The sequence below is a fragment of the Phalaenopsis equestris genome, unplaced genomic scaffold (assembly GCF_001263595.1).
Source record: "Phalaenopsis equestris unplaced genomic scaffold, ASM126359v1 Scaffold000297, whole genome shotgun sequence".
NCBI lineage: Eukaryota > Viridiplantae > Streptophyta > Magnoliopsida > Asparagales > Orchidaceae > Phalaenopsis > Phalaenopsis equestris.
Window position 1 is genome coordinate 3,329,638 of NW_018164739.1, and position 23,931 is coordinate 3,353,568.

A 23,931-nucleotide genomic window follows, 5' to 3' on the forward strand; every position below is an offset into this window, starting at 1 on the left:
CAAAATCAGCCCTAAAACAGTAATTTTAAAATTCCCGAACAGCTCTATGTAAGATTAAGGCATCAATTTTAAATATCACAAAATCAGTTAGGAAATTCAGTCCAAAATAGTGTGCAAACTCTCCAAAATCCGTTAACAAATTGTCTTTAAAATAGTACATGAATCAGTTGACAAAGCCCTAAAAATCGCAATGTTTAAATCCACCAAACAACATGTAAAACAGCCTCCAAGGGAGGCATTCAGAAATGAAAGAATATAGACCTGCAAAGAAGCATTCAAGCCCTAGAATAACGATCATATCGAGCCTCATAGTATTTTCTTTCGAGGGTTTGAAACATGAAATTAACAAATGAGTATTTAAGATCAATAAGTAAATGGTCATTGGGACTTCACAATATTGCATTTAATTGCTTGAAACATAAAACCAGTAAATGAGCGTTTAAAATCAGCAAGTAAATGATCATTGGAACATCAAAGTATTTGCACTTAGGTGCTTGAAACATAAAACCAGTAAATGAGCGTTTAAAATCAGCAAGTAAATGGTCATTGGAACATCAAAGTATTTGCATTTAGGTGCTTTAAACATAAAACCAGTAAATGGGCGTTTAAAATCAGCAATAACATATAATCGAAATATTGTTTATATTTCTCCAAAATGAGTAAGAATGTATTCATGTGGAGAGGATTCCATTTCAAATTTATGTAAATAATTTGATAGCCATAAGATGCAATAGCTAGAAGAATATACCTGTCTGGAGGTTGTTGTTCGCTGAGGCTAACAGCTTCAGTCGAGTAAAGAAGAGATTCGGGCGCTTCTCCTGCGTGCGTGAGGAAGAGGGAGGTCGAATCGAGCTGGGTGCCGCGTGAGGAGACGACGAGGGTCTGTCGAGCGCAGAGGGAGAGCGGGATCGAGCGAGAAGCAGATCTGTTTCGATCGGGGGCTTCGATCCAATCGCAGAGAGGAGCGGGGGCTTTGTCAATCAAGAAGGGAGGAGGCAAGCTCGAGCGGGGCTTTTTCTGCGTGCGGAAGAGCTCGCAAGATTGAACGGGAAGAGCCGAATGGGCTTCGGTCGAAACAGGCAAAGATGAGCGGGAGTGGGGTCGAGCGATCTCGACTCAGAGAGGAGAGGCAAGACTGGAATTCGAGCGGCTTCGGTGCAGCGGAGGGCGAAGCAAGCGTTTCAATCGGTGGAGGGAGCGAGCAAGAGCTTCGGCTAGAGCTGTCGTAGAGGAGGAGTTAGCGGCTTCAGTTTGCAGAGGGGGTGAGGCGAGCAAGGCGAATCAAGCAACAGAGGCGAGGAAGAAGGCGAGCCGGGAGCTTCGAGCTGCTTTGTGCAGAGGAGAGGCGAGCGAGGAAGGAGGTGAGATCGAACGCAAGGGAGCCCTGAGCGAGACGAGGGAGTCGGGATCGGTAGAGGAAGAGGGAGGCCGACCTGTTTTGAGCACGAGGCAGGGAAATAGACGAGGAGTTTTCGGTGCAGAGCGGAAGAAAGAGGAGCCAGACAGGAGAGCCTGTCGAGCGAAGGTAAATGAGTAGGAGCTCGGGAGAGGCCAAGGAGGAAGATCCCGAAAGAAGAAGGCGCTCCTTCCTTTTTGGATTGGAGCGGGGGAGCCGTTACTGAGAGCAATTGGCGGGGAAATAAATAGTTTCCTTTCAGGCAGCCAGCTTAAATGGAAAATATTTAATGGGGGGAATTAAATCATAAATTTGAAATTTGAAATTTGAAATCTGTGGGCTGAAGTAATTAGCCCATGTCCAGCCTGAATCGAACCCAAGTCAGACCTAGGTTGAGCCCGGGCCCGCGCACCGCTAAAAATAATATGCATCGATACTCGTGCTAGTTGCTCGCGCACGAAACCATAACAATACGGGTGTCCTTCCTAGCTAAAGGCCACGGCTCGGACGACGTCTCGGACGCGTCGGCGTGGTCCATTTTGTCATCCGAGGTCATCCAGACGAGTTTGCCGGCGGGCGAGTCAATTCAAGTCAAAGTCGGGTGGGGTGTGATGCGGAGATTGCATGAATTGCTGCGCTCGCGAGTAATCGAGTCACAAAAGGTTCACCTAATGCTGTTTGATCCTATAGGAACTCATTTTCGGGCCCTCTACATGTTGGTCCTTAGCCCTTGCAACTAGAAGTTGAGTGCTTGGAACCACTCATGCGAGTTCTTCACAAAAATGAGTCAAAAAGTGGCTTGAAGTTCTACGGAAGGTGAGCTCCATTGCTAGTCCGCTAGGATACTAAGATGGTTAATAAGAACTCCTAAAGCTAGATCCTAGGTTCTAAGAGTAGGAGACTAAGACCTCACTAAAAATGAGGTCAACAGAGCTCTCGCATTAAGTCCTCCCCCTGCATCTTAGCTATTGGTCCCTTAAGAATTCCTCTAGTTGGATCATCATACCTCTGTCCATTGAATGGATTTTGATGTCCTCCTCGTTGAGTTCATTAACCTTTTGGCCAAGATCCTCTATCCGAGCCTCCGCACCATTCATCGCCTGCTCCATTCAAGCAAGGTGCGATCAAAGCTGTGCATGACCTCCTTAGACCTTCCATGTGGTTTCGATGTAGGTGGATCTTGTTGCTCTTGACGACCTCGCCCTTATTGAGATTATTCCACATTAGTGGATTCAAACTTCATTTCGTGCTCTTTAATGTTTTTTGTCATACCTTCAAACCGAGGTTCTGATACAAACTGTCACGGACTAACTTATCCCAAGTCACCTATGCGGCTTTAGCGCTCTTTCTTAGCACTAAATCAGCTTAATAACCCTCACAACACTTGAACTTGTAAGTAGAAAATGCTCTAAGAAGAGTAGGGAGAAATATTGGAGAAATGAATACTTCACTAAGAAAGAAGAATTACAACACTTGAAAGCTTGGAAGCTTGGATAGTTTCCCTGGATCCTTTCTTGGATGGATGCTTGGATGGTTACAAATGAAATGAGGGATTTTTATGTACAGTCCCCTCAAAATCCAAGGAAATCTTTTAGAATTCGTTAGATTATTCGTGTTTCTAGATTATTCTATACAATTCTTATATGCATACATGACCCTAGAACCTTTTAGGTTATTCTTGAATTATCCTTGGAGCTTTTCCTTCTAACATTCTCTAGAATAACATTCTCTAGAATGTGAAGGAATCTTCTAGAATCGTTCATCCTATGATTTTCTTGCCAATTTGTTAAATATGACGGAGCGTGACATTAGGCTCTAATATCAATTGAGGAATGACTAGACACTTAAGTGAAGGTGAATTGAGTGATTTTAAAATTTGACTTAAATGACTTTAAAAAAATTGTTCAAGTAAAAAGCTTCTTTTTATTAAAATTTAACTTTACTCAAGATTACAAAAGCAGATATTTTTTACAAAAAAAAAAAATAGTTGAAAATAAAAACAACCACATGAGCAGAAATAAAAAAAAATTAGATACAAAAAATTTTATATGGTTTGGCCTAAACCAATGTCACTACATACATCCACATCTAGCCAATCTCTAGAATAAGAAACCACTAACAATAATATATGTTATGTACTTTAACAATTGAGTAAGTATTAAGCCCACTATGTTACAAGTAACAACAAAGAAAGTATAGCTAAATGGCAAAAAGAAAAAGCAACATTATAATATTCGATAATAATAAGCTTTCTGATTTTTTTTTAATAATATACTTAAAACTAAGATCATTTAATAACTCCAAATGAATCACTTCCAATACACATAAAATGATTTAAAATTTTGTAAGGTCGCAATGTTTCAACTCTTTTCAATATTAACCTCTAAGTTCTTTATAAATTTTATTTGGTTAAAAAAGACTTAATTTCGATTTTATAAGATTAGCAAAGTATGAATTGAATAATTGTAACTGTTAAGTCTTAAATAAATATACTTTGTATATGAAATATGATTAATCCTTTAAGAAGTCAATATCATTTTGATTAAAACAAAGCATTGTATGATATAAGAATGCAACTTTGCATTAAATAAAAATTCAATTCTTGATGGATAAAATCAAGTTCTTAGAAAATAAAATAATAATAATCAAAGTACTTGTATATTTTTATCCAACCAAATGAAAATATAATCATGAGAATGTTTTTAACCCAAAAGAAATTTAACAATGTATCTGAGCAAGATAAATAGTAAAGCTTAAAAATAAAATTCTTACCCGAACATGAATTTGAAATCAAATGCTTTTGCCAAGTGAACAACTTGAATCTCCTTTGAAGACCAATCAGAACATAATTTTTTTTTTTTTTTTGCTGATTTTCTTTTTTGGGTTTTAAGAGGGCTAAATGAGCTTAATTCCAACCTCCTTGTTATTGATTTGACTGGTCATTAATCTCTCCAAAATTTTGAATTCAAATTGAAGTTTCTATTGACATAGTTAAATGAACAGAAGGAATTTTGAATTCAAAAGATTAAATTTGAATTAGAGTAAATATTGTCAATCATGAAGAACGAAAATCAGACAGCTAAATTAGGAGTTTTTTATAATTAGGAGCTTCCTTATTTCTATTATCTTTATTATGATTTATTTCTCTTTTAGCCGAATGTTTAGATTAGGAATATTTATTATTAAGTTAACTAAAATAGATTATGCACTTTATTTTGTATCTAAAATAAATTATAAGATTATTATTTATTGGAATGAAAGCAAAGGGAAAAGAATGGAGCCTATTCAGAATTGAGACTATTTTTCTCAAAACTTTGGCATGGTATCAGAGCCAAATTTTTGCCCTAATCATCGATAATTGTTGGAGTACCATCAAGACTCCCTTCCCGTTGGCCTTCTTGCAGGACCGGAAGGGAGAAACTATTTGTTTGCCTTGATTCTCGCTCGTTTGCTCGTCGTCTAATTATTTCTTCAGATCTCGTTCGCTAGCCATCGCTCCTTTTGCGACATCTTCGACTGCTTCTTCCACTTCGGCTTCGTCCGCTTCAACTTAAGCTTCTTCGTCGCACTCAAGGATTGAAGGCTTCGACACTGCTTCCTAGACCGACGACTTTGACAAACCCTAGTTCTTCGGCTTCGGCACTCGCTGCTTTGGCAACCTCGACTTCGGCACTCACGGCTTCGACATCTCGGCTTCAACACTTTTGGCGTGAAGATTATGGAACAAATCGTCCTCGTCGTCGCAGGAAGAATCAATACAATTTGGATCGTTTAACAGGACACGGATTCTACTTGTAGGCTATGATCAATAACATCTGGATCGTGTAACTGGACCCTATTTGTGGGCTATGACGTGTAGCAGCTGGATCAGGATGCAGATCCTACTTGTAGGCTATGATCGATAACATCTGGATCGTGTAACCGGAAGCGGATCTTTCTTATGGCTATGATTCGAATTTTTGGACGACAATGATAAAAGATTTCTTGCTTCTCTTTGCTCGAATCATGTTATTGTTCAAGAGTTGTCTCTGAGACTTCAGCATTCTCGGTTTCGGCACTCTCGGCTTCGACACTCTTGGCTTCGGCACTCTTGATTTGAGGATTTTTGGTCCCGATAGTGTTATCAATTTCTTGTTGGCAAATTGATGCTTCCTGATCAGTCCTGATCAGTCAACATCAAAGTGAGGGGGATGTCAATCAGGAAGGACGGAAATCAGGCAGCTAAATTAGGAGTTTTCTATAATTAGAAGATTCCTTATTTCCAATATCTTTTTTCTAACATCCTTATTATGATTTATTTCCCTTTTAGCTGAATATTTAGATTAGGAATATGCATTATTAAGTTACCTAAAATAGATTATGAACTTTATAAAAATAGATTATGCACTTTATTTTGTACATAAAATAAATTATAAGAATATTATTTAATAGAATGAAAGCAAACAAAGGAAAAATAATGGAGCCTATTTAGAATTCAGACTATTTTTCTCAAAACTTTGACATGTCAGGAATATAATTGAACAAGATTGGATGCAATCTTTAAAATATAAATTAGCCAAAAACTCATTAAAATTTCACCCAAATCTATCAGAAAACTTTGTCATGAATTAATTAATTTAAATATGATTGCTTTATGTTGAATGCAATATATGTAATGTATTATACTTTAAATTAAAAAAATAATAATTAAGAGTTGATTTGACTAAAAATCAAATCAATTTAATTGTTGCCTTTAATTGAAAAAATCTCTGAATTTTTTTCCGTATAAAAAAAATTGTTTGATGCATGCTTTAAGTATATGATTATTATTTAATGTAATAATGCATATATTTGATTGTTTATTGCATTCAGATTCTAAATTTATCTAAATACATGATTTAGGGCTTAATTTAAGTAAATTTGCAGCAACAAAAAAAAATCTTCCAAAAAATAATAAATTTTAGCGGACACCAGTTAGTGGGTTGAAAAAAAAAAAGACAAAAATCTTCCAAAAAAATATAAAGATTTACTTATTTTATGTAATAATGCATATATTTGATTATTTAATGTATTAGGATTCTAAATTTGTCTAAACACATGATTTAGGGCTTAATTTATATAAAGTACGCACACACACACAATATCATTTTTAGTTGGGTTGCATAAATTTAGTGCCACCAATCCAATGATTTCAATAAGTTGATATTGTCCAATGTAGGAAGATTTGATGGAGATATACGTGCAATGACTGCAGGGAGAATAATGACAATGCTGGAAAATCTAAAGTTATGATTTTTATTATAGCTTGTGCTGTTTGAGTATCGACTTTACTATTCTTCCTACTTTGATTAACAATAGTTTTGTTATCTTTAATTCTTCCGTAGCATCCAATTCATATGCATTTCGTAATGCTGAAGATTGTTATAATTTGAAGCACATTGATTCTTTTTTTTTTTTTGTGTCAACATCAATCTTGCTTTCCTTTGTTTGTTTATTTTAATATTTTGATGATACTTGGAGTTGTTATTTGATCTTAATCCTATGCTTTTTAGACAAATTTTATACTTACCGAATTCTTCAAACGTTGTGCTTAGCGGACCCTTATGGGTATTGGCACTTGTCAAATTCGGCCCTTGATGCATTTTTTCCATATTTTTACATGTAACCTGGAATTTATTCTTTATGGCTCCATCCATACTTGGTATAACACCGTTTCTTTTAGGGACTGTTTGGTAGCCTGCATTACAAAGACCAAATACAAGACGTCTTCAAATATTAGTGTAAAGTTTTGGTGAATTCAGAATTTACCCTTTGGTTCAAAGTTGATGTATTTGAAAATTGTTTGATTCAATTGATATTCAAATTTCCTGTAAAAGTTGCCACCACTGTCACCACCCGCCATCTTCATCCATCAGCCCTCCAGCCACCCATCAGTCGATAGCTTCCATCGCTGCTTGGTTTTATATTGATTTTATTTTACGTCAAACCATACACAAAATAACAATCTCTTATATTTGTTTGATGCCTAAATAAACAATTCTGAAGTATTTCAAGACAGTGCATTTCAGTTTCATTGCATTAACTTTACACTATATTACTTCTTCAGTAATCCAAACAACCTTTGAATTTTTTATGGTGCAAAAGCACGGTTTATGTTTCTCAGCTTCATGACCGAGATTATCAAATGAATCAGTTGGAATACTTTGATAGTGCTCTATTTTTTTTTCCTATAAGGAAAAAAATGTTTTATTATTGCTCGTAATTGTTGTACTCGCCTGATTTGTGTCCTTCCAAACCTTTTATTAGTTGTACAATTCTATTCATCAGAGTTTTAATTGCCCTATAAAATGGAATGTAAAGTACTTTTGTTTCAATTCAGTCTTATGTTATGAGTTATTTAGGGCTTGTTTGGGATCACTTTCTTTTTTGCCATTATTTTTGCTTTAATTTAAAAAAAAAAATGTTTGTTTAGTGCATTTTTTGCATGTTTTTATTTTTTATTTCTAAAAATAAACTAGCTTGCTTGTAAAACACTCAAATCATCTAGCAGTTGTTTTGAGTATTTTTAAAAATAACCAAACGTATTTTATCATTCCAAACATGTTTTGTTTTAAATAAAAAAAAATGATAAAAAAAAAACAAACAAACAAAAGCAAACGGCAAAATTCAAAAGTGATCCTAAACGGTCCATTATTTCAAGATTATGTACCTATAGCGTCCAACATGCTTGTGGGGCTTAAAACATTAAATTTTGTTTACTCTTCAATTTCTAAAATTTGTTGAATCCTGTCCCAGTAGCATTAGACTTGTCAAAATATAAGCTGAATGTCTTATTGTTTTCTCAGTAATGCTTTCGTACCACTGCAGTTTATGAGGCATGCAAGCTTGGTTCTCATACTCCTCAAATCAATGGAGGTTTAAAGGAATCTTCATCTGGAAAATATCCATCTTCTGGTTTTTTGCCTGTGAATTGTCCACAAGAGCTAAAGGTTGCAGGCAGTAACTTGTTATCTTTTAGTTCAATAACTGATTATTTTGCCGCTCTTTCAAAATGCTGGAATGTGAAGGGTTTTCTCAACTCTGTCAAAATGGTTCTCAAGGATTTGAAGCTTGCTGCAAATCCCTCTCCAAATCATAAAGAACACAGCATTGGTCCTTGTATGGTATGTATTTTTATTTCAAATTTGCGATTTCTAAGATATTTTCTAATGATAATCGGATTTGTTAAATTGTTAGCATTTGTTATGATCTAATCCGATAACTTGGAGTATCGAGGCATGAGCAAACAACTGCAACTTGAAAGGGTGAAGCGAAGTTTCTATGTATGCCCAATCCATTATTAAGAAAATTTGCATAGCTAACGTCATAATGATCAGACATGGACATTTTATGGCTTCAATTATACCTCATGTTTGTTTGCACTTCGTATAATATTTTATAGCAATATTTTTTAAGACATAATCCAAGGTGTAAAGAGCCACAATCATTGAAAGTTTTTGCAACATGCGCTCGCTGAAGCACACTTATATATATATATATATCAACATCAACATCATATAAATCTAATAACATCATATAAATCTAATGGGTCATAGGAAAATTTGTATAAACAAGAAGAGTTTTAAATTTATCCATTTACACCTTGTATATTGACCATAATTCTTATTTTAAGATAGATACAAATCACTTGTATTCCTTGATATCTAAACATACCCATCTAGGATTTCACAGTAATTTAGGTAGACGTGAAGGAAACTGGAAGAAGAAAATAAGGTTAGGGTTTACCATTTTTTGTGACAGAGGAAAAAGATAAGGAGCCGTAGATTTTCCTTCCCTCTTCTAGCTTTGACCTTAAGTTGCATCTCTTCATTATACTCACTAGTGACGTCACCTGTTGACATTATGGTTGCGAGTCTCGGACCTTCACCGCTGATTATGTTCCAGCTTCCTAATTGATCACTTTCTTGTCTCATTGTTGCCTCTCGTAGCTAACTTTCTTGCCTAGACTCTCTCTAGCCTTCTCCTGTATTGCTTGCTCATTCTCTCATTCAATGATGCACTTGAGCCCTAGCTGCTCTCCTTTTTTCAGGTATATATGTTATATTTTTTGAAGCAGTATTATATTTTGTAATTTGTATACATACCTTACACCAATTTTGTGGTGGTTGGAAATCGCCTTATGCAAACTTACCTGAACACAATTTACTCTATCAAGACTAATTAATTGATTATTTGTTTATTTGAGCAAGCTATTCATGTCAATCATTTCTATTTTTATGGCTTAATTAAATCTTAGTTCATCCATATTTTTTATTAACACTAATCTTTCCAATAATGCCACTCGACTGGCTAAATTGTTCTTTTGGTCTTTGCAGCTTTTTCCAATAGGTGAGATCAAGCATTTTGTTGTGAAAAGCTGAAACTTTTCGATGAACTTGAAACCGGAGTATCTGCTGATGACTGTCATTTAATTTGAATGAACTCTTTTTTTTCTTTTGTATCTACTGATTTATTCTTGTTTTAATTTCCGCTGAACTCTTGAGTATTTCCTGCAAATATTTACAAAATTCGTGCCTTGTATGTTGTGGATAGATGAACTTATACAAAATTGTTACTTAATGTTTTAGCACTGTGTTTATGAAAGTAGACATCTTTTATATTATTATGAATTGAATTGGTGATACTTTGCTGATGCGTTATTCTTGCCAAATACAATTGTGTAGCAAGAATATTTTTCTTTCTATTGCGCCTATATATCTCTTATTATTTATTAATTTATCTCAGTTAAATATCTATGACAATGATCTTCCTAACCATGCAATTATGAGCTAATATTATGAAGTATACTCTTTCTTGATTGGTTTTTTCTATTTCCTATAAACTTTAAATTTTCACTAGAAGCATCCAAGTAAAATACTAGTACCCTGACATTTGACTGGTAATTTTACGTTTGGAATGCTTCTACTTCTAACATTTATTTATTTTCTTATGGTTTTTTTCTTTGATTTGTCAGGTTGTGTATGTTGTGTGCCCCTTTCCTGAGCCCACAGCAGTTTTGCAGACGGTTGTCCAGTGCTCGGCTGCTTTGGGTTCTGGCGTTCTAACATCAGACAAGGAGAGACAGTCTTTGCTGTACGATCAGGTTGCCAAGGCTCTCATTTCCTCTGCTGCGGTGGATGAAGCATCGGCCTCAAATGTGGTGATGCTCTCTGGTTTTCGTATTCCCAAACTAGTCTTACAGATAGTAACAGTGGATTCCTTATTAAGATTAAACAAGCCATCTAAAGAGCTTGCAATTTTTAAAGAAATTGCATTCACTGTATACAATAAAGTACGGAGAATCCCAAGAGCTGCTTCGGGTGCCGACACTTTTCAGTCATCAGCCATTTCGGGTAGACCTCAATCAGGAGTGATGCATGTAACCTCTCCTATTCCAGGCATCTGGAAGGATTGTCTTGCACCTCGTATTTCTGGCTCAGCTCTTCCTAGAGAGGCTGAACTTGATTCATCCTTGAGACCAGTTGCATGGGATAATTCATGGCAGGCGAGGATTGGAGGATTAAGCTCTGATCCTACTAGGTCAGTGGAGCTAATTCTTCAAGATGATCCAAGATATGTTTTTGAGCCACTTTTTGTATTGGCAGAACCTGGGTCAGTCGAACACAGCCTTTATCCCGCCGTGCTTCATGGCATCATGCCAGAATCTTCTAGTTCAAAATCTTCTATTGAAGATAGTAGTGGTATATACCCACAAAGTTCGAGTACAGTAGGATCTGCAGATATTGGCAAGGGCTCCTCGCTTGATGGATCGGATCATGACAATAGGGCTGCAAATCTTCATTGTTCTTATGGGTGGACTGAAGACTGGCGCTGGTTGATCTGCATCTGGACAGATTCTAGGGGAGAGTTGCTTGATTGCAGCATATTTCCCTTTGGCGGCATCAGCAGCCGCCAAGACACAAAAGTTTTGCAAAACCTTTTTGTTCAAGTTCTTCACTACAGCTGTCAAATACTATCTTCTTCTTCCTTGGATTCAGGCTGTAGGCTAAGGGATATAATAATTACCCGTATTGGATGTTACTTCGAGCTTGAATGCCAAGGTATAAAAACTCACCAATTTATTGTCAAAACGTTTAAGTAGAATGAAACCGAATTCTTAAACACTGAGACATCTTTTTATTTAGCGTTTGGAATTTCATCAGAAACTCCAATGCAAAGCCTGTTTGTGTGGGAGTCTCATGGGATGGGCGATTTCCTGGTAAGTTACATCAATGAGATAAAACCATAAGGTTGTTAGTCCAAAACGGATAATATTTCGATGGTTGAAAGTTTGGGCTGTTACAAATGATTTCAGACCGTTACACTAATCTAAAGATAAGAATATTTGCCTCGTGGATATGATTTTAGGTTAAGAAAATTGATGTGGCCGTCAGTTACTTAGATGAGAAAGATTGTGAAACCCTTAAAGTAGAAAAATGCTGAACCCTTAAGTATTGAGGCACCTTTTGGTGTAATGGTTGGAATTTCATCAGAAACTCCAAGAGTTAAGGGTGGGAGCACTCCTGAGATGGGTGATCACCTGAAAAGTTACACCAATGGGATAAAACCGTGAGGCTATTAGGCCAAAGCGGACAATATTTCGATGGGTGAGAGTTCGGGCTGTCACAATTATTTTATATAATGCAATTATATCTGTGCTATCAGCTCACTACTAAGTTATTTCTTTCCACAGAGTGGCAAAAGGCTATATATTCTGTTGGTGGGAATGATGTCAAGAAGTGGCCTGTACAACTTCGACGTGCCATGCCCGATGGTGTTTTGAACAATAATGGAGCTTCTCTTGAGCAGCAAGAAATGGGGTTGATTCAAGAAAGGGCCCTGCCTTCTTCACCTAGTCCGTTGTATAATCCTCATTCTAAGTCTAGCTTTATCAAAGGCAGCCTTGGGCAAACTAATGCCAAAAAGCAGATTTTACCTGGACCGACAGGATTGGACAGCTCAAGGGGATTACTACAGTTGGCGCGGAGTATAAGTTTAGTCAGCGTTTCAGTAGATCACACCCTGCATCTAGTCGTTCCTTCAGACTCTTCTTCTGGTAAGTTCGCTTTATCTTTGATGTCATGAATAAAGAGGAAATCTTTATCAATCATGGATCTGATAATGATGCGATACAATTATGCTGAATAGTTCATCCATAAGAATCTAAGCTGGAAGATTTGCATGCATACCACTCAATTCCTTTGTATTTACATATCTAACACCTGAATTTCAATTTTTACATATATGGCACCTTTCCTTGACCTGAATGGTTGTATTGCATATTTTAAAAGTTAAAATAGTGGTATTTTTTATTTGATATGAAAGATTTTGTTGGTATGCAATAAAAACAACAAGCCTTTATGCAAAAAAAAAAAAAAAAAAAAAAAAAAAGATTATTCTACTAAGTCGGGTTGGTTACATCATTGTGTCCTATTACATGTCATATTTTCATTTAATCCTAATAAATTAAGATCATTTGTTTATACAACATGCCCAAGTCTTTTTAAGTCTACTTGATGCAGAGCGGGATGTTTTCCGGGGAACTTGTATGGATACGGGAAGTCAAGGCGCGGGGGCGCCATGCCCGTGTGGGCGTGAAGGATAGCCATGGGAAGTCGCGGCGTAATAGGAGTCGCTACTGCTCTCGTGATTTTGACTCATCTGGATCGAACAGGATCAAACTTGGGAGGGCTGATTGGCTCTTCCACGTGGGTTTGGTGCTTTCTTTTCATAGGGGGATCCAATCCTTGTGATTTCTTCTTTGAGGTTTTCAGTTTTTGGGTTTCAGATTTCTGCCGTTGCGTCGTTTTCCCCATCTAAGCTGTATCCGAAGACGGGCATGTGCTCGCAACTTGTCCATGGTGGTGTCAGTCTCCTAAGGATCGAGTGGTGCTACATTTGTAGTGCGATCCTGCTGGGATTTTTATCCTTAACTTCCACTCATTAGTAATCTTCCCTTCACCGTCACCTTCGCCAATTCTCCGCAGTCACCTGAAAATAACCTCTTTGTTGTTTTTCTGCAGCCGCCTACTTCCTAACTCGCTCCCACTTTGCTGCCATCCCGCACTACAGCCTTCCAGCACCCAGCCAGCCCCTCTCCTGCCATCTACATGCTCTCCCATTCTCACAAAATCCTTTCCCCTTCATCCCAACTGCCATCGTTGCCTTCCGTAACTAGTTCCCTGCCCTCCAAGTGTTGTCTAGCCGCCCCTTGCAGCAAACTGCTGCTGTTTGAATTGGTTGTTGTTCCAATCGCCATAATTGTTGTCTTCCTTCTTCTATTGCCCATAAACTCCTTCTTTACTTTCTCGCCATCTCACCAAGCTTCTAACCTTCACCATCACTGTCTGGGATCCACCCTAACGCGAGTTTGTGTGTCGTGTGTGTTGTATTCCCCCTTTCTTGTGTTTTGATTGTAAACACATATTTGCTCCCAATAATAATATTTGTTTTTATATTGTGGTTTAGGTTAACTCCGGTATCAATGGGTATCAGAGCTAGTATAACCCTAGTCCTATTGTATGGTTTCCTACCACCCGCCTTACCTAAACAACGCTCTGACCAAAATTTTTCTTTCCTATCCACAACCATCTCCTCCAATCCTCAAGCCTAATCATGCCACCAAAGGGATAATCATCGGAAGCCTGATCGAGGGCAAATGACATGATCTCGTTAATGTGCAATTTACAAATATGTGTCCCAGGGATTTCTAAGTAGGATATGCACTGAGAAATTCATCAACTACAATAGAGACTTGCCACCTTCGAGAAGAGACAATCCGAATGGGTCACTCGTAACGAAAACTGTGACTTGGTAGATTGAATTAAAGGATTGTATCTCTTCCACCATGTGAATTCTAGGAATGAAAAACCTCTACCTCAAAGTTGTGACTTGAAATGTCTGACAAGCCAAAATTTTGAAGTGACGATGAATTTGTCATATTTTGACTTTCACATGGATTGAATAGTTTATCGAGCGGTTATGGACCTTGGAATGTGTTTTTGAGAGTTAAAATGTCCCATCAAGCAGAATGATCAAACAAGCGCTGACAAGTAATAGAAGAGTGAATTATTTTGGTGGTAAAATTTGACGTATGTACGCAAGTGTGAGGGAAAAAGACAAGATTACTACCTAATTCAAGATGAAACAGGGAATGCGACGTTAGTTCCTATCATCTCATTATAGTCCAAATGTTAATACCCCATTTTCAAAAGTTGGGAGAACACGTTATCAGACAACCACTACATCTTAAAGGCAATGTTCAACCCCAAATCTTACATCAGAGTATACCCAAGGCAACATCCAAGTAGACCCCGCTCGAGGAGAAACTGATTCAAAGTTGGGAGTAGATAGCGAACCAGTATTCTTAAATCTGTCTTTGCTAGAAAGTGTTTCAAATATCGCGATTTTGGGTATATTGAAGCATATTGCACAACTAGTGGGATGATATATTTCATTGAGCAGAGTGTTTTTGAAGAAATGGACAATCACACGGTAGATATAGAAGAGAGCGAAGACACGAAAGAGGAGTAACTTCGAGGAAGAGACTCTTTCGATTTCAACTGAACCCAAGAGAGAGATTCCATTTGAGCTGACAGTTAACTATTTTAGAAGGTAGTGAGGCCAAAGTGATGGGCATTCATGCAGAGTTTGAGATTCCGGTGCATCGGGCTACCATTTTGTACACATTGAGAGGAGCATCAACAGGACTGACCTTGGATGCCCAAATGAGCCATGAGATTGAGGAGTTGATGTCAAACACAGGACAATCCCATATAAGAGAAATTCAAACTTTTCATATGTATCGACTCTTTCCTTAAATGTACCTATTAAGGGAGGTCCAACATAGCAAGAATCACGCTATTTTGTGCTATGTCTGGAAGATTATATAGAGTTATTTGGATATTAGAATCAATTTAGCAATTTACCTGCCATCAAATATCCAGACATAAGGGATAAAACTCGGCTTTGAAATTTGTTTTGAAAGCTTGATGGAGAACAAAATTCCTCAATGGGATTTAGGTTTTATCAGTGAAAAAGATCTCTCCTGAGTGCTTGCTAGTGAGATTGGCACAGTCTGTCACAAGTTTTAATTTAGAAGTGGAAACTTTCAAACTTAAGGGTTTGAGAGTTATCTTGTAGGAACCTACAACTTTATGCAGCTTCATCTCATGATTTGCTAAAAGAGGATACATATTTCTTCTATTAAGACGCGTTGTGGAATATCAGCTCTTATCATTTCCAAAATTTCCAACTAGGCCGACTTGAAGCCATATCACAAGACAGAAGCTTCGACGAAATTGTCAAAGCTCGCCCCAACCTTGAGAGATTGACGCAGAGCCGGATGGTTTCCCGTGAACGTGTCTGGATGCGGAAAGTCAAGGCTCGGGAGCGCCATGGTTGAGTGTAGGGCCACCATGTCCGTGTTGGCGCAAAGGATAGCCTCGAGAAGTTGTTCCATGTTGGTTTGGTGAAATTTTTGTTTGGAAAGCCGCTGACGTCCTCTCAACCCCCTTATCTTCTAAGGTTGTACCAACGGACGAGTGGTGCTCTGACTATATCTTCCTCTGAGGTGGTAATTTTCCCATATGTTCTCGTCTTTAGGAATCTCCCTATTGCTCTTGTTGCACTCTACTATTTCAGCTGTCAACTTCCCTTCCCACCACTAGCCTTCGCCCTCCCATCATTTCTCCCTGCTGTAGACCCCGCTGCTATCTACTCCATTGTTGTATCGTGACCCCTTCCACACCCTCTACAATTACCACAAGCCCAATCCACCATCTCACTTACTGCCCAGTCGGGGTTCACAACCTTCGTCCTCGTCCTATGTATTTTTTTATGTTTGTGTTCTTTATTTTTTCTCTATTATCAAGAGTTTTTGTTGCCCTATTGAATTTCAACAATAACATTTGTGTTTCTATTGCGATTTTGGTTAACCCCGTTATCACTACCTCTTTCTTTCTGAACATATATCAAATTTAAAACATCTACTCTCCTAACAGGATAATCAAATGGTCAATGTTTAACATATAAGGCTAATCTCTCTAATTTTGTCTGTCACCGGAGCTACTCCAACACTTTCACGGATATATTCGTTTCGCATTTTGTGTCAATGTGTAAAATCATTGATCCACTTGAGCATTCTCATATCAACAACAATTAACTTAATTTTATGCTCTTTTAAGGGCCAACATTATGCACCATAAAGCATTCTCACCACCATCTTTTAAAAATTTCCTTTTAAGTTTGGGCGATACTTTTCTATCACACAATAGGCTCGACACATTCCTCCACTACAGCCTTCCAACTTAAATTCTTCTAATAACATCCCCATCTACATCACAATCATTTTAAACTATAGACTTGAGATATCTAAAACCATCACTCGTTTTAATGACTTGATCATAAATTGTTACAACCTCACCACTGGATCTACTGCTGTTAAAATTACATTTCGTGTATTCAATTTTAGATCCACTCGAACAAAAACTTTTAGATTCTAAAGTTGACATCCATAAATTAAGTTTTTCCTGAATTTTCTCTCCAGTCTTATCCACAAGAAGGGTATCATCAGCCTTCATGTCGTAGTCTTTTGACAAAATTTTTTTGATTGCTATCGATTAGACGATTGCCCAACATTTTCCCTCCACTTTTCGTGTCAAGGACTTGGGACCCGACAATGATAGTGTATGTAAATGCCCTCTTTAAGTTTTGTTGGAATATTTTGCTACCTTCATACTTTTTTGATATCATTCCACACTATGCTTCAGATTTATGTCATTGCATTGTGGGCTAGAAACATTCTATTTGTATCTTTTAGGGACCGTTCCTATTAATGATCCAAAATGTTTGTTAGTTCTACTCGACCATGCAATGTCCAAAATTGTGAAAATCATCCTTCTTTATTCTTTTGTTTCCAACAATTTATAATCCTTCTTACTCAATGATTTTGACTTCTCCATAGATAATTCCTGCCTCATTTGGTCAACCAGGTAGTTTACCTTCACTACTTTTGTAGAAATTGTCAACCCCAAATCATGATACTTAAACATGCAGAAACGGGTTGCTGTGTTCCCGTTAAAAGAAGAAAGGAAGCTATTCTTAATAATTATGTTATCATTCATTTTAAGCAGAAAAAATTTGTTATTAGTGGCAGGAGTAAAAGGTGACACACATTTTACCTTTACAAGGAATGCTTAAAACTCTTAGTTACCATGTTTATGGAAATTTACATGTGTAGCACACAATTTTTATGTATTATACATGTCTCACACCTAAACTTTCACATTTACATGCATCGCATGAAAGTGTGTATTTCACTTTTAAAAACTTAATAGTGTTTTTTTATACGATATTAAAGATTTTTAGTGCTAAGCATATAAATATAAAAGTTTAAGCATGACCTATGTAAATGCATAAGAATTGTGTGCTATTTATGTAAATGCCCCCCATACATTTACTAAAATTAATTTATCTTCTTGACCTGTAATATTATGCCTAGAACTTTTCTTGTGATCATAAATATAGCCGTTTGATATATGGATAGAACTCTTATTAATTTTATTAGGAATTTGTAAAGAAACTATTACTTAGTTTTGGAGAACCAGTATTCTCTTGAGAGTATTGATGGCCATCTTTCTGTATGAAAGCTTAACTTCCAGTATTTATTTTGTTCTAATATTGTATATTTCTATAATCATGGAAGTTTTGTTCAATTCAATTTTTTTTCTGTCCTGATAATTTATTTTCAATTTGAATGTCATTTATTAAAGTTCATCTATATAAAATTTGATCAATCTAATATATATATATAGAAATTGAAGTTTAGGCATTAGATATGTAAATACACAAGAATTAAGCGGTATGAATGCAAATCTTCCTAAAAGCTTTCAATATTTTGCTGTGCTCATTACATATTTGAGGAACTCAAATTTTCTGGTCATAATAGCAGGTGTTGGACAGAGCAATAGCACCAACTCCGGCCTCTCAACCTATCTGGAGGGCTTCAGTCCTGTAAAATCCCTCGGATCAACGCCAGCTTCATATCTCCTGATTCCCTCCCCCAGCATGCGTTTTCTACCACCATCCCCATTCCAGCTTCCCACATGCTTGACATCAGAATCGCCGCCCCTCGCCCATCTCCTCCACAGCAAAGGCTCTGCAATCCCTCAGTCGACCGGTTTCATCGTTTCCAAATCCATCCCAACCCCTAGGAAAGATTTTGTCGAGCCCATCAAAGAAGATTGTCCGTCCATCTTATCGGTCAGCCTCGTCGATCACTACGGCGGACAAGAGAAGTTGGCGGCGGTGCGCGGCGTCGTCAGCACGAAGCAGGGAAGGAGCATGGGGACGGAGCCTGTCTCCAGAGATTATGAGATGGAGGCGAATCTGGTCCTCGAGTCGGTCGCCGCCGAGCTCCACTCACTTTCATGGATGACTGTGAGCCCTTTGTTCTTGGATAGGCGCTCTGCACTGCCTTTTCATTGTGATATGTTGCTGAGACTCAGAAGGCTTTTGCATTACGCGGATAAAGAGTTCTGCAAGGCTTCTGAAAAGATAGAAACTGCAGTTACAGATTTGTGAGTAGTGGTTAGTTTTTGTAATATTCAGATTTGCATGTTAACATCACTTCTGATTGTACACTTAGAGTTAGTGCCGGCCTTTTTGATTCTTGTAAATAACTCTCCAAGTATTCTGGTGTAATTGTGTAACAAATTTTGTAATTACATTCTTGTGCTTTAGGGTGTATGTAAAAAATAGCTTTTTTTTTTTCTTTTGATGATTTTTTAATGATGATTTTGCAATGGCTTGTGAGCTTGGCTTTTAGAATTTAGTTGGTGAGGGAAGTTGGGAGGGGAGATTCATGAGTCAGAGGAGGAAGTTGCTTGGTCACTAGTCATCTGTACTTTAAAAGCCAAGCTAATTATGATGTGATTTTGTGTATTGGTCTAGTTTTAAATTTTATGATTAATAAATTATTTTAGATGTTTTAGTACCCAATGAAGCATTAATTAATTCATATTTTAATTTATTTCTAAAGGTTCAAAGTTTTAAATTACATCATAATTTGTTGATTTTGTTTCTTTTAATTAAATTTTATGATGTTTCCATTTGCCTTATATTGAAGGAATTGTCTCTAATTAGATGAAATAACACTTTCATGTGAATGTTCTATTTTATTTTTAATTAATAAATAAAGTCTTTAAAATGCAAACGTCTGTGTTATATGTACATCTAAAATAAAAGGGAATACATAAAATGTAGAATTATATAATCTAATTAATAATTACTCTAATTAATTCTTAAGTTGAATTAAGTTAGAATTTAATAAATAATGAAAAGAAACAAATCTTATTACTGAATTTTAAATGTAGAATTATAATAAATTGTAAAGAAATTTGAAATTGTAATAAAATAAGAAAATAACACTGAAATTAGGGTTTGATTAAAGTTGTAAATGGTACTGATTAGGGTTTGAGCCTTCGGGTTGATGGCAGCTAGCAAGTTGGAAATAGCAGGATTAAAGTTTCTAAGAATTCATACAACAAACAACCATTTGGAACAATTGCAGAAGGTTGGTCTAGCTGCAGTAAACAAGGAGAAATGGGAGAGAATGTGATAAAGGAGCGAGGAAATGTATGGGAAGGACAAGCAGCTCATGGAGGCTAAGAAACAACTGAAGTATAACTTGAACCCCTATGATATAGCCCGTAAAGGGAAAATGAGATGCCCGATGGACGTCCCAAAACAATTCACAACAAAGAAACATAACCGTAGACACCACAAAGGAAAATATATGGTCTTAGGTAACTAGAAGTAGACCCCATCTTAAAAGGAGGCAGTCTCTCTCAACTTTAGAGGGTCGACCGACCCTTACAAGCCCTGGACCGAACCAGTCAAGATGTTTGGGACGCCCCCACATCATTAATACTCAATTTTACTTATTCACAAACTTAGTTCTAACAAATTAAAAAGTAAATAAAAGTACAAAATAGGAGTGAAAGCACACGTAAGGATAACATTCAAACATTGATTATCTCACAAACACCAATTGGTAGAACATTTGTGAACATGAATTTTCTATTCCTATAATGAATAAATTAAGTTTTTATGAAGCTTGGATGTATTTTTTATAATAATGAATCCAATTAATCAAAAAGTAAATTTTGAGCACTCATTCCAACATCTAGAGTTTACATTCAGACTTTTAGTGAACTAATCAAAAGTTAAAGGGTAATTAAGTTTATAATATAGATTATAGATTCTTAGCAGCTAGGGCTGTCAAAACGGCTCGTTGTTCGCGAACAACTCGTGTACGAATAAATATTTGTTCATTCGTGTTCGGCTCGTTTTGGCTCGAAATACTACTAATCAATTATATATATATATATATATATATATATATTTGATTTATATATGTATACATAAATATATTGATGAGTACAATATTTTAAAATTTTAATTAACTAGAAGGCTACAAAGATTTATAATCAATTAAAAGTATTAATTAAAAAAATAAAATAAAAATTATTAAATTAGATTAAAATGATGGTTTAAATCTTGCTCCAATTCTTAACATTTTATGGCTATGTGATTAGAGTTGTCTAAACGATCTTTGTTTGTGAATGACTTATGTTCGATTCGCTAAACAAACTAGCAGAATATAAATACAATTTTTGAGCTCTAAATATAAACTACCGTGTTACACCCCAATAGCAGCCTCTATAAAATGATTGTTAGCGCAACACATTCTACAAAAATTGGCTGCTCGCGCATCAGCGCGCACACACCACAATCTGAGAATACCTATCCTGTCTCCGATCACCATCTCTTCAGCGAATTTCGCTTTTGGAGCCCTATCCATGGCCGATCGTCGTCTCTTCACTTTCATGCTTTTTGTACTATCGGCAGTGTGCTGCTCCCTCACTGAAGCCGGGTACATCAGCTACAACACCAACTCCGTGATCGTCCCCGGTAAGATCAACGTCCACCTCGTTGCTCACAGTCACGACGATGTCGGGTGGCTGAAAACCGTTGATCAATACTACGTTGGGTCTAAGAACGAAATCCAGGTTTGTCTCTCTTTATATATCTATCGCCAAATCTCAAGACGGCGCGGTCTGCTTGCTGCTTTTTCAAATGACAAAATTTATTGTTTCCTAGTAGGGAGCTTGTGTTCAGAATGTTTTGGATTCGGTTGTCTCGGCTCTTCTAGCAGATAGGAATAGGAGGTTTATCTATGTGGAACAGGTAAAACGTGATTCATATGCTTGATTTTAGATTCTTTTTATATGTATTTGAGTTGGATTTGAGCAACCGAGCAATTAATATATATATTGATCGTACTTACAGGCGTTTTTCCAGCGCTGGTGGAGACAGCAGAGCGATGCGACCAAGAAGATTGTGAAGGAGCTCGTCAGCTCGGGTCAATTGGAGTTCATGTATTAATGCCTTCTACTTCTAGCTACTTTTAAATTAGAATTTTTCTTCCATTTGGTTACTTTTAAATGACATCAAACAGTGGTAAAAGAGTTGTGCAGTTTTCTAAATGGGCTTTTCTTCAGAAATGGTGGCATGTGCATGCATGATGAGGCGGCTCCGCATTATATTGACATGATTGATCAGACAACCGATTGATCAGACAACCCTTTGGCCATCTGTTCATTAAGCAGGAGTTTGGTCAAATACCAAGGATTGGGTGGCAGATTGATCCTTTTGGACATTCAGCTGTACAAGCTTACTTGCTCTCGGCCGAGGTATTAAAAAAAATTATTTTATTTGGGATCATGATTTATCTTGAACATGGGAAAATCATTTAATCACAACTAATATTTTTTTTTTCTTAAATCTTTGTGACGTTACGCTCTATGGCTGCACTCTCCCAAACTCTTTTAAGGTTTCCTTAATAATTTTCTTAGTTTGTTAGGTTAGCAGTACGAATTAAATGATTTGCTGATCCTAATCAATAGAAAAAAATGATTCTTTTTCTTAGATAAAAAATCCCCAATTTAATCATCCTTAATAGTGTAAGGGTCTTGCTATTCATACATGCGATACTTAGATGATTCCGCTCTCAGATACAATGTAGATTTATTTGGACTATGTAAAAGTCAAGGGGAGATTATTGAAAAAGGAAAAGGAGAAAGAAATATTGGTATGATGTTATCAATTATTTTCTTTGCCGAAAAATTGTCATTAAATTTGTTAAAATCCTATATTCCACTTCAAACCTTAAAATTTATCGTTTAATTTATCTGAAGATTAGGTCCCTTGAAGAAAGGAAGCTATATACATGTGGAAGTTTTGATTTGAAGGTCATCTACCAATGTTGGTTCACAATCATCACCATCTTTGTTACCTTCAACCTTTTTGAGGAACCATCCCGTCATTCTTTTTGTGCGGTAGAGGAGCTATAAACTTACAAAAGTGTGAACTTGATAGATTGGGTCATAATGACATAATTTTTCATGTAAAGCATGACACTTGAGCCACCATAAAAAGTTTGAACTAGGGTTCAATTGATTGAATAACCACATCAACCTAGTACTAGTCAGAAAAAATTGGGCTTATGCAAGCTTTGGTTTTGCCCGAAGGTCTTCTAAGTTAATATGGGGTTCATCTGGGCTTCTATAAAATTTAGTTGCATTGGACTTTGATTCAGTTTTATATAGGTGTTTTGAGATTCATGCTTTTGTAAGAAATTGTGCTTGACTAGATAATATTTTTTACAACCCTAATAACTGCCTTTCTTTGGATGTTCTTATATAAAATTCAAAAATAATATCATGATAAAATGCTGGATTCCTAGGTCATTATTGGCTTACTGACAGAAGTCTAAATTGAAAATGTTATTTTATGTTGCTACTCCCAACACATCAATACAGAAATTCTCCCAGTACTATGAGTTTATTTATTTATCCCCCAAGCTCTAATCATTTGCTTGTCATCTCAATTTTGAAGTAGTTTTAAATCATGACGTGGAAAAATATAGACATGATTTTTGGTCGCAGGGAGGTATTAGTCAAAGCAAAGTGAAAAGAGAGGTGGTCAGACAAGCTCAAATGGATCCAATTGAACCTAACTAGAGCTAATTGGGCAAGGCTAGAGATAAAGTATTGGCTAGGACTGTATGGGCTAGAGTCCTTGTTGGGATGGCTAGGGTAACTGCTTGCTCTTACAGGCGATCCTTGACAACCTCAATGGAATAATTGCTAAAGTAGGTCAAAAGTAATCCTAAAGGGGATCCCTACGCCCAATTCTTCTACCATTTCCACTACTGATTTAAATATTTTGAGATTTTGTTGTAGCCACTTTGATTGCTTGAACAGGAAGAATTTCATTGCTCAAATTTAATTGACATGCAATTTTAAGATGTCTATCCATATGATTTTTTCTCTTTTAGTTTTCTTTTTTTAAAAAATCTAGCCTAGCTGGTGTGATCAAATTCTAAAGTGGAGATGATCGCATTTTCCTTCACTTTTTTGCTGTCTTTAGGATTGTTTCTGGCATACAACATT

At 36.6% G+C, this 23,931-nt stretch overlaps 2 protein-coding genes across 2 annotated transcripts in view; both read left to right on the forward strand.

Moving 5' to 3' along the window:
• The window catches only part of LOC110025410 (mediator of RNA polymerase II transcription subunit 13), an 83,522-nt gene extending 64,336 nt beyond the window's left edge, over nucleotides 1-19,186 (forward strand). The window contains exons 20-23 of the mRNA XM_020725870.1: nucleotides 8,243-8,538; nucleotides 10,389-11,475; nucleotides 12,108-12,470; nucleotides 18,363-19,186. Of these exons, the coding sequence (XP_020581529.1) occupies nucleotides 8,243-8,538; nucleotides 10,389-11,475; nucleotides 12,108-12,470; nucleotides 18,363-18,997 (2,381 nt within the window). The 3' untranslated portion in view covers nucleotides 18,998-19,186. The remainder of the gene's footprint in view (nucleotides 1-8,242; nucleotides 8,539-10,388; nucleotides 11,476-12,107; nucleotides 12,471-18,362) is intronic.
• Nucleotides 19,187-21,150: 1,964 nt separating this feature from the next.
• LOC110025245 (alpha-mannosidase At3g26720-like) overlaps nucleotides 21,151-23,931 on the forward strand; it is a 54,318-nt gene continuing 51,537 nt past the window's right edge. The window contains 5 exon segments of the mRNA XM_020725594.1: nucleotides 21,151-21,486; nucleotides 21,581-21,664; nucleotides 21,767-21,855; nucleotides 21,979-22,045; nucleotides 22,048-22,170. Coding sequence (XP_020581253.1) covers nucleotides 21,277-21,486; nucleotides 21,581-21,664; nucleotides 21,767-21,855; nucleotides 21,979-22,045; nucleotides 22,048-22,170 — 573 coding nt within the window. The 5' untranslated portion in view covers nucleotides 21,151-21,276.